Source organism: Nyctibius grandis, chromosome 4, assembly GCF_013368605.1.
Source record: "Nyctibius grandis isolate bNycGra1 chromosome 4, bNycGra1.pri, whole genome shotgun sequence".
NCBI lineage: Eukaryota > Metazoa > Chordata > Aves > Nyctibiiformes > Nyctibiidae > Nyctibius > Nyctibius grandis.
The window spans coordinates 97,227,761-97,242,385 of record NC_090661.1 but is presented as its reverse complement, the minus strand read 5'-3'; the positions used below and the strand labels follow the sequence as shown (position 1 = coordinate 97,242,385).

Below are 14,625 nucleotides of genomic sequence, written 5' to 3'. Positions count from 1 at the left end.
TGAAGTGATTTCCCCTTGCACAGGGTAAGCTTGATTCAATAATAGTAAGTGTATCACTGTGATGCAGAGTTCTGAATATCTTCTTACTGATGTAAATATTTTCTACTGCTTTTTTCATGAAAAAATGTTGATTTGAAAAGAAAATTTAGAAGTGCAGGAGCTGAAGCTCAGGAATTAAATTTGAGACTGGGTCCTGTCCTCGTCCCCTGCTGCTGGGACGATGGATTGTTCTGTGTTCCTGCAAGGTTCTCTCTCACGTTAAAGAGCTGGCACTGTGAAACACAATAGGATGCTCACCTACTGGTGTCTCCTGCCCCAGCCTGACTATGTCTTCACTGATTAAGCAAAGGGAAGTCAGATGAGCTGGATTTATTTTGCAATAGAAAGATTATTAAAAGCTCATTTACAATTTGGTGGCTTGAATCTCTCTCTAAGTCTGTACAAAAATGAGCTGCTGAGGTGTACAAGCCAGCTAACCTAGTGGAAATAGCGTAATTACACCAGTGCAATGATCTGAACAGGCCACTTGTTTGCACTGAGAAGTTCAGTATATTTGCCTATGTGGAATTCTGCACTAGCACAGATCTATAGCCTCCATTATCCAAACCAATTTAGCTACCTTTGCACAACAGTCCTTTATTCTGTTTTACACAGTTAAACCGTAGCACGTGTGCCAAAGAGCCGTGATTAGGCTATGGTATTTTGGCCCTGTGCTGACCCTTTGCAGGGGTGAATTTCATGTTGTTGTGCTGTGAGATGTTGCTTGGTTGGCCTGATCCTGAATGCATGTTTGTGCAGAAAATCTAACAAGCATTAGGGAGAACCAAAAAGTAAGACAGACATCTGTTGGGGTTTAATTTGTAAATTCATACTGTGTTCTGATGGACTGCCTCCATCTGTGTTAGTACAGAAAATGCGTTTTATTTTCCGTTTCCCATTTGAAATGTTACAATACTCACTTCTTGTAATATTCTTCTTGGGTCACAAGTTTCTTTTCTGTATTCTCCTGTGAAATACATGTCCCCAGTAAACAGTTTTTGAGATATAAAATCTCATGTAAACAGTTAAATGTGAGTTAAGTACACATTGGCTTCAAGTGCACCACTGTAATGTCAACGTAAACGTAGTAGTTGCTGAGTCAGATCAGAATCTTCATTCAAGCAAGCATTGTTTAAAATAGCCTTGTGTTTAAAAAACTAACCTACTTTTTTGAATGGATTTAATTTGTTCTCTGTGAGATTTCAGTCTATTCGTTATGGCTACAGAGAAATAATGCTATCATTGGAACTCAAAATCCTCATCTTGTCAAAGACTGTGTTTAACTAGATTTTGGGGTTGATTGTGGAGTCACAGACTTGGACCTGTGTATAGTCTGGGGAAATCCTTAGTGAATATGAATGCTGCAGGATACAGTCCCATGTATTTGCTGTGCTGCCTGTTCAGGGCTACATCCTTTCGTGATGTTAATAAATAAATCCCTGTGATTTGTACGTTCATGCTGAAACTAATTAGACAAGTAGTGTAAATGAACTGTTACTTTGGACTATAATCTGTCCATTCCTAGTGCGCTGAGCAGTATAAAGGTACTACTTTTCTAGCATGGATTTTTGAACTGCAGCATTGCTAAACAAACACAACACCTTGGCACAGCACATGCAGAAACATTTTTTTATATTCTAAAGGCCCGTTGTTCACCTTTCTGAACCTTTCCCTGTTTGGATGGAAATTTAGATAGGACATATGGTAGTGACATTTTACTTGGAATCTTTCCCAAAACATGTCAGTATATCACCTAGTTTGCAAATGCAGTACAGACTTTCCTCTTTTTAAGGGGAAAAAACTACAACAATAAAAGAACTAAACTAGTCTTGAATGTTTGCTTGAAGCAAAATTTTCAAGGAGCAATCAGTCACTTTTTTAAAGGGTTTAACTGTAACTTCCCCTTGTTAACTGAGTTGTAAAAATTTGATTTAATGGTAAGTGATGTATAAAGAAGTCATTGAAAAATACAGATTGTAAAACATAATGCTGACCAGTGATACCTCAAATATTTTTCTACATATTAATCAAGATGCAAGTGTGAATTCTTCAAGCTAACAGCAAATCCCACGCTGTGACTAAGAATGCACATAAACGTTCTGTAATATTCAGCAGTGCATGAGGTGCTTTTGGAAGAACTAACTTCTCTACTTCATTTTAAGCAGTAAACTTTTCTATAGGCCTCCTTGAGAAGGCATCAACCCTAGTCCCGGCTTTTGGCACATTAAAGCATTCTTGACAGGTTGGCAATAATTCTGATTTGTAGCATAGATGTAACAGAAAAAAAACTGAAAAGAGAAAGTTACTGTTATTGGAGCTAGCAGAAAATGTTTTTTTTATAAAGTTGGAACCCATCATTTTGCATACACCTCTATTTTCCTTTTATTTAGGAGCTCAGTGACCAAGGAGGCTCGGATTTTGAAAACACTGAAGTAAGATGGGTCATTACAGTGCCTGCTATTTGGAAGCAGCCTGCAAAGCAGTTTATGAGACAAGCTGCCTACAAGGTAAGATTACAGGCTGAACGTAGAAATGCTCCTTTAAAGCCCTAGTTGATAGGCTAAATGGTAAACTGCATTGGGGCAATTAGCTCTAGTATAAACTGTATAAAAATGGTCTAGAAGAGAGTCAGACTAGAAACATTGAAAGAGAAGTTAACTCTACCAAGGAGTAGCTTTAAGTCATACGTCTTCACCTGTTAAATGCCTTTTTCTTTCTATTTCCTTTTATATATTGCTGTCCCTCACTGCAGACTCTGATGTTTTAGTCATCTTGTACACTGTATTCCTCCTGAATTCAGTGCACATGGAACAGATGCAGTTTTAAGACCCAAGGGAAAGCTGATTTTAAAGTAGTGGACACAGTTTTGTTTTGTTGTTTTCTTTAGGTCATCACAGACTTTTAAAATAAGAAAAAAAAAAAAAAAAAAAAGGAAGAGGAGGGAAAGCAAAGAGCCTCCTCAGTGGGACTTTTTTCCAGTTCCCATTTTCCCACAGTAGGAATGAAAGGACTGTGAACCAGAGAGTCTGGTCATAAAATCAAATTCAAACGTTATTTTCACCAGTAAGAGGTTTATCTGCATTTAACCCTTTCTCCCCAGCCCCCCCAAATATGTTCACTCTCCGTATGCATGTCCTTTATTTCAAATTCAGTTTGCGTCTTTGATACACGAGATGTACACACTCTTCATCAGGATATTCATTTTCCATTTTGTTCTATTTATTTTTGGTCAGAGACTTGTGTAACCCATTGGCAGCAGCTATGCGATACACAGTTTGTAAAATATCTCTAGTAGTCATGAGTAACTTGGAGAGTGCTCCTGGGAAGCACCCAGATATTTCTAACTCTGTTTCTAACTATCTCTAATGTTGAGCAACATTTTTCTTAACAGTCTTTGTTGTGGGATTGCTAATGCTAGTGCCAGAAGCAAAACACACTTAAAGTTCTGATGGAAGGACACGGTTGTAGGTAAATCTGAAACACTAGAGACTCATTCATTCTCTTTGTATATTGTTGTCTGCCTGCTGTCTGTGTGCATGTGTGCTCGTGAACCGGGAGCTGTGTAAGGAGCAGGGCAGGGTAAGGTATATCTCTTGGCATTTCTCGTCTGTGGCGCAATGGAATGTTGTTAATTAGTGTCTGTGTCCGTGGTTGTGTCTGTGATTGTGTACTTTTATCAGCAAGCTTGATAAATAGCAAGGACTGACAAGGCTTTTAACTTGGGGTGTGTGATCAGTTGCAGGAAAACATAAGAGTTTAGGGAAATAATTGATGTTTACTTGACACGTGGTTGTTTTTTTAAAGTAATGGGGATGAAGAAAGAAGTGCAGAAAACTGGGAGTTTTGTGTTGCCATTCAGTCTTTCAGATTCCTATTGCTGGATCCAACTTGTCCCTCAAACCAGTATGTACAGACTGATCAGAAGTTGCTAGCTATTGGAACATGCAAGCATCATGAAAATGAGAGCTTGTCATAAGAGCAATCAGGGGATGGAATAAAGTGTGAAAAGGTAGCGGTAGAACCTTTGTTACTGGAAACACACTGAGGTACAACCACTAGTCTGAGCTGAGTGTTAACTAGTGGGAAATATTAATGAGCTGTGGAAATCTGCTTGGGTAATCTGTGGCAAGTGATGTAGCTCTAAGAGAACAAAAATACTAACGGCTTCAGTCACTGGATCACAACGTAAAGCCCAGCCTTTCTGGAATGGTTAAATAGTTGTCTACGCAAAGCTTAATATTGCATGGAATTAATAAAGTCAAGTAAGAAGTGTTGTAGATCTACTTCTGCGCTCAACATCCATCAGCTTTTGTACAGCCTACAACCTCAGCGCAACACTGACATCCCCTCATCTCTGTCTTGCCTTAAACAAAACATTGCTAACCTGGAACTCTTCATCTGCCCAAGGGCTCCCACGACACTCCCTTCCAGCTGCTGTGCTGCTTTCTCATTTGAATGAGTAATCTGGGTGTTCCCTTCAGCTCCCAGTTCTTCCTCTCTCTTTCTGTCCAGCCTATCAAAATGCTGCTAATTCTGTCTGCATGACAGCTTTTCCTGTGCGTACATACTGCTGAGCTTTCATCAAAGCTGTCATGGATTTTGCATCTCAGTTACTGCAACATCATTTCTTTGGTTTTGGCAGCTATAATCTGGCCTGGTTTGTATCTCTTCAGAATATTACTACTAAAGGGTTTTGTAACCTCGCATCTGACAGGGAACCAACCTACATTTGACTCCTTCATCTGTGTTATCTCAGACGTAAGCTGCATGTCCTGGATGTGAACATCTGTAATGTTAACTCATTTTCCTCCTCTGAAACCCTCTCTAAAATGCAGGTTTTTTTCATGCCTACAAAAACTTGACTGTGATTAACCTACTGATATGTGAAAACTGCTCCTCATTGCTTCTTGCTGTTACCCTGCCTGCCCCATGTGTATTCATCTATTGTGTTTTTTGTATCCTTAACTCTTTTTGTACTTGAGTTGTTACCTCTTTGAAGCAAGTATTTGTTTATCCTCATTTGTCTCATTGGCCTCCTGAGGGACTAAGTCTCATAGGCTGTAGAGAGTTGCATGTCTTTACAGCTTCACTTCCCTGAATCAAAGTTGCTTTCTTCCTGAATAACAGTTCACAGATGCTTCTTCCTGTCCCTCATGCTTAATTCCTATGTGTCCAGAGATAGTTCTAAAGCTGTGTGACCCTTGTTAAGGTCTGGTCACATTTGGAGAGAGCTCTGTGGCAAGAGTAAAGTGTTATCTCTGTAGGACTCACATTGACTTAAGTTTCCTTTCCCAAAGCGTGTCTGCTGGGATTAGTGTGTATTGCATCTGTGTTCATTACATCCTGAATAGTGACTCTTAGGATGCATCCGTCAGATTTCTCATTTCCCTCCCTAGTGAAGTATAAAATATCACAAATAATGTTAACTTTTTTCTGTGTCCTAGTTGTTCCATTTCAAATTCTTTGCTTTGGTGTAGTTCTGTCAGAAGTGCTGTATTTATGGGTCTTAGAAGGAATCCCATTCTCATGAAGAACTCTTACCATGAGTAATAAATTCAAATTGCTGATATGTTTTCTTATTTTGGAGACCTTGGCAGAGTGGTGCAGTTGGATAGCATGTGGGAGGACACCATCCCGCTTATGTGGGTGGGACATGCACTTATTCTTGTCCTTGCAGAAGCAGCCAAATGCAACCTGCACTGGGCCTGAGCTTTAGATCCCAACATGAAAAGATGGCTTAGGTGTGGAGGCAGGTGACTTCCTGCTCGTGAACACGGCCAGGCACTTACAGCCTCCTCAGAATGGCGTATGAACACGGACGCAAAACCAGAATCCCACGTCTGTGTCATCTGAGTTTGTACCACACAAGAAAATTCAGCGTTTTGTTAGTCTTGTATTATTGATGACAAAAAAAAAAAATAGTAAAGCGTGTGTCCACTAATGGAAAGGTGAAACTAAAACTGTTCAAGACTGTCTGTGTAGAAATCCATTGAATCTAGGTAGGCGTGAATAGTGGCTTCAGTCTTAACGGCACTTTGCTGACTTAATACATTACTATGAGCAGCACTTTTAATCCCTTATCCAAATGAAATTCAGACACTGGAGATTGTTTATGAGAAGAACACAGGATCCAATATTCTTGGCAGAGTGTTTCGTTTTAGTAAAGGCATTCTTCCAGCTCATCTTTCAATACACATTCTTTGGGCATAGTAAGTGCAGAGCAGAATCTGCAGGCTGGAATTCTTGAACATGCCGATAGGAATAAGGTTTTAAGGAAGAGTTTGGAGTGTGAGAGGAGTATGTGAATGCAGAAGCTGTAAAATAAGAAAGTAAAACATGGCATACTAAATGCACTCAGAGCAGAGCAAAGGAAAGGGAAGGATAGTGCATTTTCGTGAGCTTGCCTGAAATATTCTGTAGGCTTACAAACATCAGTCAGCTGGTCTGCTTAGAGATATTGAAGGTTCTTTTCTTTTAATATGAACTGTTGATTTTGAAATGGAGTTCTAGAGCTCTGAAGTAGATTTATCTTTCAATTAGAAATAGCAAATAGAATCATTTGAATGGTAAACTCACATAAATAAACAGAGAGGCAGTCTAGGTTATAGGATTAAGCATGCGAGCCTGGAATTCCAGAAGCTTTCTTTAACCAGCTTTTATGCTGAATATTTATTAATGTTTTCACATCGGTTTCGTCATGGAACACACATGATGAGAATTATTATTTAACACATTGTGTTCTGGGGTTACGTTACATTACATTGATCAGTACTAGCCTGCTCTGGAGAAACCTTCAGAGAAAAGTAAATAAATTTGGTGAGAGAGTAATGTGATGGCACATAAAATTCCTGGCTAATAAAAATGTGATGTGAAGTATGTTTGATTTTTAAAAAGATGACTAGAGAGACTTAACCAGATTGATATCGCTGAAGCTGAGATACACTTATTCCTTTGTAAGTATTTTCTTTGGTATGTAAAACACACACAACTGAAATTTATTTGTCCAAGCACAGTGTAACGGACTGCTGCTATAAACTACATAAAAAGGCAATGACGTTCAGGCATAAGCAGCACTGGGAAGCTGGTGATTTCTTTGAAACAGTACTTGTTAGTGGAGGCAGATGAGGTAGGAGTGTGTTAATGCATCAACCATCCTGATTATTTGTAGCTTCTGGGGTTCTCTTGAGTCCATGCTTTCACTTTTGTGATATTAAGATCTTTTTAATCATAAGGATTAAAATGTTTATTAAGTGATATGTTAGGGGTGATTCTGCATCTTGTAGCTATGTTTAATTAGGAAAGGATAACTAATTGAGGAGTGAAAATTACAGAGTGGGAACTCAGCACAGTGGGAAATGTGTACTAATTGATCTCGGTTCACACATTTTAATTACCCAGCCAGGTTGACACGAAAGCAGAGGCCGTTGACAAAGCCATCTGCTAATCCGGTTCTGTACATTTCTGTTCGTCGACTTCTGTGGCACAAGTTGGAGTATTTGGAGGTTTTCTTTTTATTTTGCTAAGCAAGTAAAATAAGAGGTTTTCATAGCATTCTAGGTAAGAGTAGGTAGATGGATCTCTGCCTGTCTTATAAAGCTGTGGAACATGTTTCTCAGAATCTTAGGAATCGCCTGAAAGGACACTGGAACTGACAGAAGTAGCCAAAAATTAGAATTTTCCCTCTGCCTGGTGGAAAGACTATACTAGATGGGGTTTTTCCAGACGAACGAAGAAAACTAAGAAGAAAACTGTCTAAATTACAGTCAGGAGGAGTGGAGGGAGTGACAGAAGTCCACAAAAAAATATAAATCAGTGTGGACAAGGTCTAAAACTAGTGAGTAGGATTGTTTGTAATAAGTTCATAGAAAGGACAATGCAGGAGGATAACAGATTGGTCTAAAAGACATCTTAGGTGCCAGTATTCAGTTACAAAGACAGAGAAAAGAAATCCAAGCTGAAAGTGGAACTATAGTGAAAACTATTAAGGCAAAACCAGAAAGCCCAAGGTACAAATAAGATACATAATAGAAAATAGCAAGCATATAGTTTTCCCAGTGAAACTGCTCTCAGTCAGGGCCACTTGTGTCTCTTTAATAGTCAGCCTGAGCCATAAGGACCTACAATGAGGATGTTTTGAAACAAAGGGAAGGGGAGAGCCTGAGACACTAGGAGGGTACTTAAATAGGAGGAGAGTCAGGCTTTGCTGTTGTGGTAGCTGGTGCATGCCGATAGTGCAAAAAGCATTTCTAGAATAATATAACATGAAAAATTGAAAAGCTTGTGAGAATTTAATGGCTTCATTTGTCTAATGCACGCTAGTCGTAGAACTTGCAACTAATGTCCTCCTGCACCTTGGGGGATATAATATAATGCAGCAAAAAATTCTTGGTAATGCCACTTGGAGCTAAGCTTTCATGTACTGCACAAATGTGATCTGTGGCAACAGCCTCTTGGGAGTGAGCTGCAGCAACATCACTTTGGTGAAAATACGGACTCAATGCCACTGTGCAGCCATTTACCATCAACCTGTCAACAAACATAACCTCTCCCTTAGCATGTCATCATTCAGCAATATGTGAGCCAGCTTTAGTAATGCTAATTTGGATTTATTTGTGGTCCCAATACCTGTGAAAATTTTTGATGAATGAAAGGGCAGGGGCACAACAAAACAAGCCATTTGGAGATTTTGCATAGCCTGTTGTGCAGAGAAAAAAGTTGTTGATTTCGGAGTCTTGTGGTTCTTCCTTACCTTGTAAGGGATTCAAGATTATTCTCCTTAGAAATCTGTGTCTATATATCTGGGATTACTTCTGAGACAAAAATGTGATAGACTAGATGTGATGTCCTAAGTAAGGTCTGCTGCAATTGTGGGTAGCCTTTTCTGTCTCACAAATACAAGAAATCCTTTTCTTTCTCATGATGACCCAGAAAGCTTGTGCCTTGCCTGTGAGTAGGAAGAAATTATCTTTCTTTCTTATCAGCGGTTCACAAAAGCCCTTTGAGGAATAGGCACAGGTAGACTGCAGAATCTTCTCCATGCATTGTAAACAGAATTGGTTTTAATACTGCTTCATAATTGGCAGCCAGTGGTCGTAATTCAGGTATTTCCTTCCTTATGTTCCACTTTCCTCCTCAAGGCCTGCTCACCAGCACATGCTAAAAAAATAATTTCCAAACCACTCTGCTCAGGCATCTGCTCTTGGATTCATCCATCTCGCTGTTACAACCTGTGAGTGTCACTTCTCTGCAAACTACAGAGCTTTCCCATAGAAGAATGAAGTATAATTGGAAGAGGACTCTTTTGGATTTAAGATAGCAACAGGAATAATCCTCTCGTCATGCCCCAAAGAGAAAGTAGTACTTCTATATCTCTGGTTCTGTCTGAAAAGCAGCCACTTCTAGAAATTCAGTTCCAGTGGGCATCCTCTAAAGGCAGTAGAGAACAGACACCCCTACTGAGGGTATGTAAGCCCTCATTTTCTGTCTTAATAAGGACAGCAGAATCTTTTCCGTTGGGAGAGATGCAGGGCAGACTGCCATACAGTGCAAAATGGCAACACCGCTCTTCCCACTAGTTGGCAAAAGGCAGCTGAAATACTTCTTGTTTCCACTAAAAGTGGAATGAATGCACCCCCTGGTGATTCAGGTTCCAGTACAGGGAAGAAGAGAGAAAGCAGGAGGCTTATGACAGGGATATAGTCTCTGTGACTGCATCAGGGCGCATTCAGAGAGCAGTGTGCGTGGAGTTTTGGGTGCTGTCTTGTACAGCTGGGAGTTGTGGCAGCCCTTGCCCATCTCTGCACAGTCTGTTGAAAACAGATGTGAACTCTCAGTGAGCCAACACAGCTCCTGTGGCTGGTGCAGATCTGAAGTATGTGCATGAAGAGGGCAGTCAAAGACTTGAGGTCTTTGACTCAAGAACAGGCAGTGGTACATGGCAGTGCCTCGTGACCCTCTTCCCAGACCCTCCCACAGGTGCAATACACACTATTTCCTACACTTTATCTCTTTGATTTCCATCTCTCACCTTTGCCAAGACAGAACACTGATTCTTTCCTTCTGCATTAGGCCTCAGGTCCACCCTGTAAAACCCTGAAATCACCTCTGTGGGAAGTTCAGCATGAATAGTGTTTTCCTTTGAGAAGTAAACAAATGACCAACAGTCCTTCAAATATTAAAGATATATTTTTTCAATGAAAGCATAACTTTAGAATAAACAGTTCGTACCCATTTCTGGGTGATTTGCTTATCTTCTGCATGGGCAGTCTGACAGTTTTAAAATAGTTCAAGATTGTCCCAAGGGCCTTTTGCTTTGAGTAGTAGAACATGTCTGCTAGTTTCGGGGTAGGGTGATGTTCCCCTGTCAGAGCTGTCACAGGAGTTTTAAATTATAAATTTCCTCAGGTTTTTGAACTAAGAGAAACCGGCTAAAGGACTTCCTCTGACTGCGAGAGAAGGGTGACATTTTGGAAGGCTTGACAGAGAGGAGCCCTTTTTGTCAGCATTGTTTTCAGCAAGAAGCTGTATTTACCTTAGCATTTGTACTAGAAGTATAATCTTAATCCTTCTGATATTTATATAATGAATACTGTATTCTTCCAGTATTCTGCAATTCTCTTAGTGTCACATATGGGGATTCGACAATATTTCCTGTTCTTTGTCCTCCCATTGCTCCTACTGCCCAGGAGAGCTTCATGTTTTCCCAAGTAATACTTCATAGAGCTCAAGAACCCTTGAGATTATCTGCTTCTCTTCCTTCTCTGGATTCCATTATGCATTTTAGGAGTTTCAAAGGTTTGTATTATATCCTATGTTAAGTAAATTTTATTGTTTTATAAATTAAAAAGGGAAATTATAACACAAAATCCAGAAGACCTGATGAGTACAGGGTTTAATAGTAGAATCAAGTAGTGCTTACAGTCCCAAAGAATTCCAAGTTCAGGTTGAAAATACAAATAAGAGATTATAAAAATAATGTGTAAAATATAAAGTATAGAAATGCACAGGTAGAGCAATGCGTACTCTTAGCCGGGTAACAGCAACCCCAGGAAAAATAAATTGAGGCAGTCTGACTATCCTTAGCAAAGACATTCATCTCAATAAGACAGCCTAGCCATCTATAACAAATTGCTTTATCTAATCAGTGACCACACAAATGCAGCAGTTCTGACTGTAGCCAATGCAACTCCACAAAATTCATTATTCAGAGTGTGCTGGAAGTAAAAGTCACGCTTCATTACAGTTCCAGGTGCCACATTTATCTTCTTGCTTTTCAGAATGGGATAATGCCATAGTTTCTAAACGGCCATTAGTAGGGAGCGATGTTACAGGCTGTACTTTATTTCTTATCGTCGTAGTAGCTTTACTGATAGGTTAGTAAACAGAAATGAAATACCAAATGGATTCTGCTTTGGTCCAAAACAGCTTGCTAAGTAGCATGATCAGGTATGTGTGTGAAGGATAGCCAGCTTGATTATTCAGTCCAAGCACCCTCCATTCCAACAAACTTAGCAATACCTCTGCTGTAAACCTTGGTATTGAGTTGGATACTCAGAAATTGATGCTTTTGCTTTAGTGGATTGTTTCACAAAGTTTGGTCTAAGTGACTTGCAAAATGTTACATGGGAAGCTTGTATCAGAGCTGAAAGCAAAACAATTGAGCTTCAAGTCCAGGTCTGCTGTTTGTATTTTCATGCTTCGAAGCACAAGACCATTTTTTCTCTACAACCAAATACAGGAAAATGGATTAATTAGGAATTGAATTTCCTTCTGTGACAAGACACTGGACTGAGGCAGATTTTTTTTTTTGGTGCCGATTGTATTAGTGTTGTAAACTCAACTTGTGCATCCTTGATGCATTAAGCTAATTGCTTTCCCTATATTGAATCACTTTTTAATGTGACTGATGGCTGATGTGTAAGGCTAAAGGTCTGCTTAGGACTGTTGTGTTCTTTATATTTTCAGATTTTAAAAGTGTGGCTTTCAGGTTAAAAAAGAAGCGTACTGTGACAAATGTTTCCTTTTGATCCCAAGACACTTAAATAGAAGTTCTAACTGCAAAGATGACTGAACTCCATATGGAAACCTGTGAGGCCCTGAGTAACTGCAGGCTTGTTACAGCTGGTCTGGTACTGCTGTTGAACTGTCAGACGTGATAGGCTCCCTCTTGCTGATACAGACAGGATTTGACACAGCATTCACAAAGACAAGGAATGAGAAAGTGTTTACGTTTTTGGCATTTGGGAAAGATTCCTACCAGCAGTTCTGGTCTTTCTCAGTGTATAATACCTGCACCATTTTAGAATCATGGAAACATACATTGGAAGAGTTTGTTGGAGATCATCTAGTCTGACCTCCCATTTGAAGCAGGGTTATTGCCAACACCAGGTCAGTAGTGGCTTTGTTTAGCCAAGTTTTAAAAATCTCCAAGGACACAGATGACTCGTTGGGCAGCCGTTCCAGTGCTGCCTCACCTTCCTAGTGAAACAGGGTTTTTCTAATATCTAATCTGAACTCTACAAGCTGCAGTATGTGGCTGTTGCCCCTTGTTGTATCTCCTGGCAAGTCTGAGAAAAGTTGTGTTCTGCTGTATTTGTAACTGCCCTCCAGATAGCTGCCGGCAGCTATTAGATTGCTCCTTGGCCACCTCTTTACCAGACTAAACAAACACAGCTCCCTCAGTCTCTCCTTACAGGACGTGTTCTCTAGCAGCCCTCCTTGAACCCTCTCATTCTGTAGCCATTACTCATGGAAATTAGCAGTCATGAATACTTACTTCCTTGTTATTTCTCAGTGTAAGTGCTGTAGCAGAGGGCTGTAAGTGATTCTAGTGGTTTATTTGGAATTAATAATAATAATAGTTTACACAATGATTATGTATTTTCGTCTCAGCTTTTTGAAGTTGGTATCCAAGAGTTTGTTCCACCATAAAACTAAGTCTAATTCTAAATAAAATGCTAATCTAAACCTCTTACCCCTTCAACACAAAGGTTCATGCACAAACTCTTAAGTGTTGGGGAGTAGTGTCACTATTAACAAGAATTAATTTATATCTTGTCTGGTGAAGTTCACCAAACCAGCTATGTAGGTGCGAGGTACCTTGTTATCATCTATCCTAACTTCCTGCAGGATGAAGAATTTCACCTAAACCTCATTACAGTAGTTCATAGCTTGTGAATTCTACCTTTGAAATGCGAGCAGCACTACCTTCAGCCTACATGAAGGCTGTGGGAAGGCTGTGAATTTTCTGTGGGTTAGTTACTTTGTATGAGCTTCTGGTATAGGCAAGCCCTGGGAATTCAAAAAGCCCTGCAGAGCCTACGCTCTGGTATTTTAAAAGCAAGGAAAAATTGTATAAATACATAGTAGCAGTATCTACTTCATCATGACAGAAGGGAAGATACCTGGGGTCTCAAAGAGAGGTCTCAGGATAATCCCAAAATCCTAAGGACAATTTAAAGGATGATTTTGACATTGGGGTTCATCCTTCTGTGTTTTTCCTGTTACTTAATCACTTATGCTAGTGCAAAGTGAATAAATGAGAACTATTACAGGGGTCTCTTAACTTCCAGTTTTGTGCCCCTTCCATTAAAACCAATGGCTTTTCCACTTGTCATCTTTCATAATGTAGGTTTCCCTTGTCTGCAAAATGAAGTTATTAGTATTTTACCATAGCCTGAGATTTCATTTATGCTCTCTTAAGCAGATTTCTCAGTGATGAGTATTTTTGTCGTGTCACTTAACTGTTCAGATGAGGAAGCTGACACTGAGGGAATTCTGCAGCTGTGATAATTATCCACTCTGTTCTCACTTGTGAAATGCAAAATATTATCAGTGGCACCTGATCAGAATAGGACAAAGGACAGCCTGTGCCACAAACCTAATTTTAGCTCAACAGGCAACAGTAGTGTGAGAATGTATGCACTTATGTGTGTCTATTATGTGTACACAAGTATGTATAGGAAATGTTGTTTAAAAGAAAGCTAAAAGCTCTTGGTTCTGTAAAGCAGAAAGTGTCTCTTCCATGTTGTAGATGTCAGATGTTTGCAGGATCAACTACCACTCAAGCACTGCGTTGACTAGATTTAGAAAAAAAAGAGAAAGAAAGAAGTTAATTCTCAGTTTTCATCTAGGCTCTTAAATCCTGAAGATGAATTTTCCAAAGGAGGGGAGCACCCAGCAGTTCTTCCTCCTGCCTTTGGCAAACCCATTCTCTTCACTGCGGTCTCTAAGAGGAATCTGGGTGCCTTTGAAAATCTGGTTCGTTTTGTGGCTGTTGAGCAATTTTAAGAATCTGTCTTTGAACTGATAAGTGGACTGAGCTAAACGGGCTGTCTGACCTCGCTCCGTTGTATTTGTTCACGATACTTATTGTACTGTGGTACTGTTCATCACTCTGAAGACTAACAGCAAAGCATTGGAGTACATGACGGCGTAGTGATTTTCAAACATTTTTTGTGAAGGCTTCTTAAGTCTCGAGGCTAAAGATCTGGCAAAACTGCATGTGGCAGTGCTTTTTATGCAGCTTTGCGATATCCACTAGCCCCGCTCCCTGCCAGCCCAGCTACCCCTTATGTGCCTCTTTGT

The 14,625-nt window shown here is 39.8% G+C and overlaps 1 protein-coding gene across 2 annotated transcripts in view; it reads left to right on the top strand.

Annotated features, from left to right (window-relative positions):
- HSPA12A (heat shock protein family A (Hsp70) member 12A) overlaps window positions 1-14,625 on the top strand; it is a 57,718-nt gene that overhangs the window by 24,567 nt on the left and 18,526 nt on the right. For both annotated transcript variants that reach the window (XM_068399658.1, XM_068399657.1), the window contains exon 6: window positions 2,430-2,546. In XM_068399658.1, the coding sequence (XP_068255759.1) occupies window positions 2,430-2,546 (117 nt within the window). The remainder of the gene's footprint in view (window positions 1-2,429; window positions 2,547-14,625) is intronic.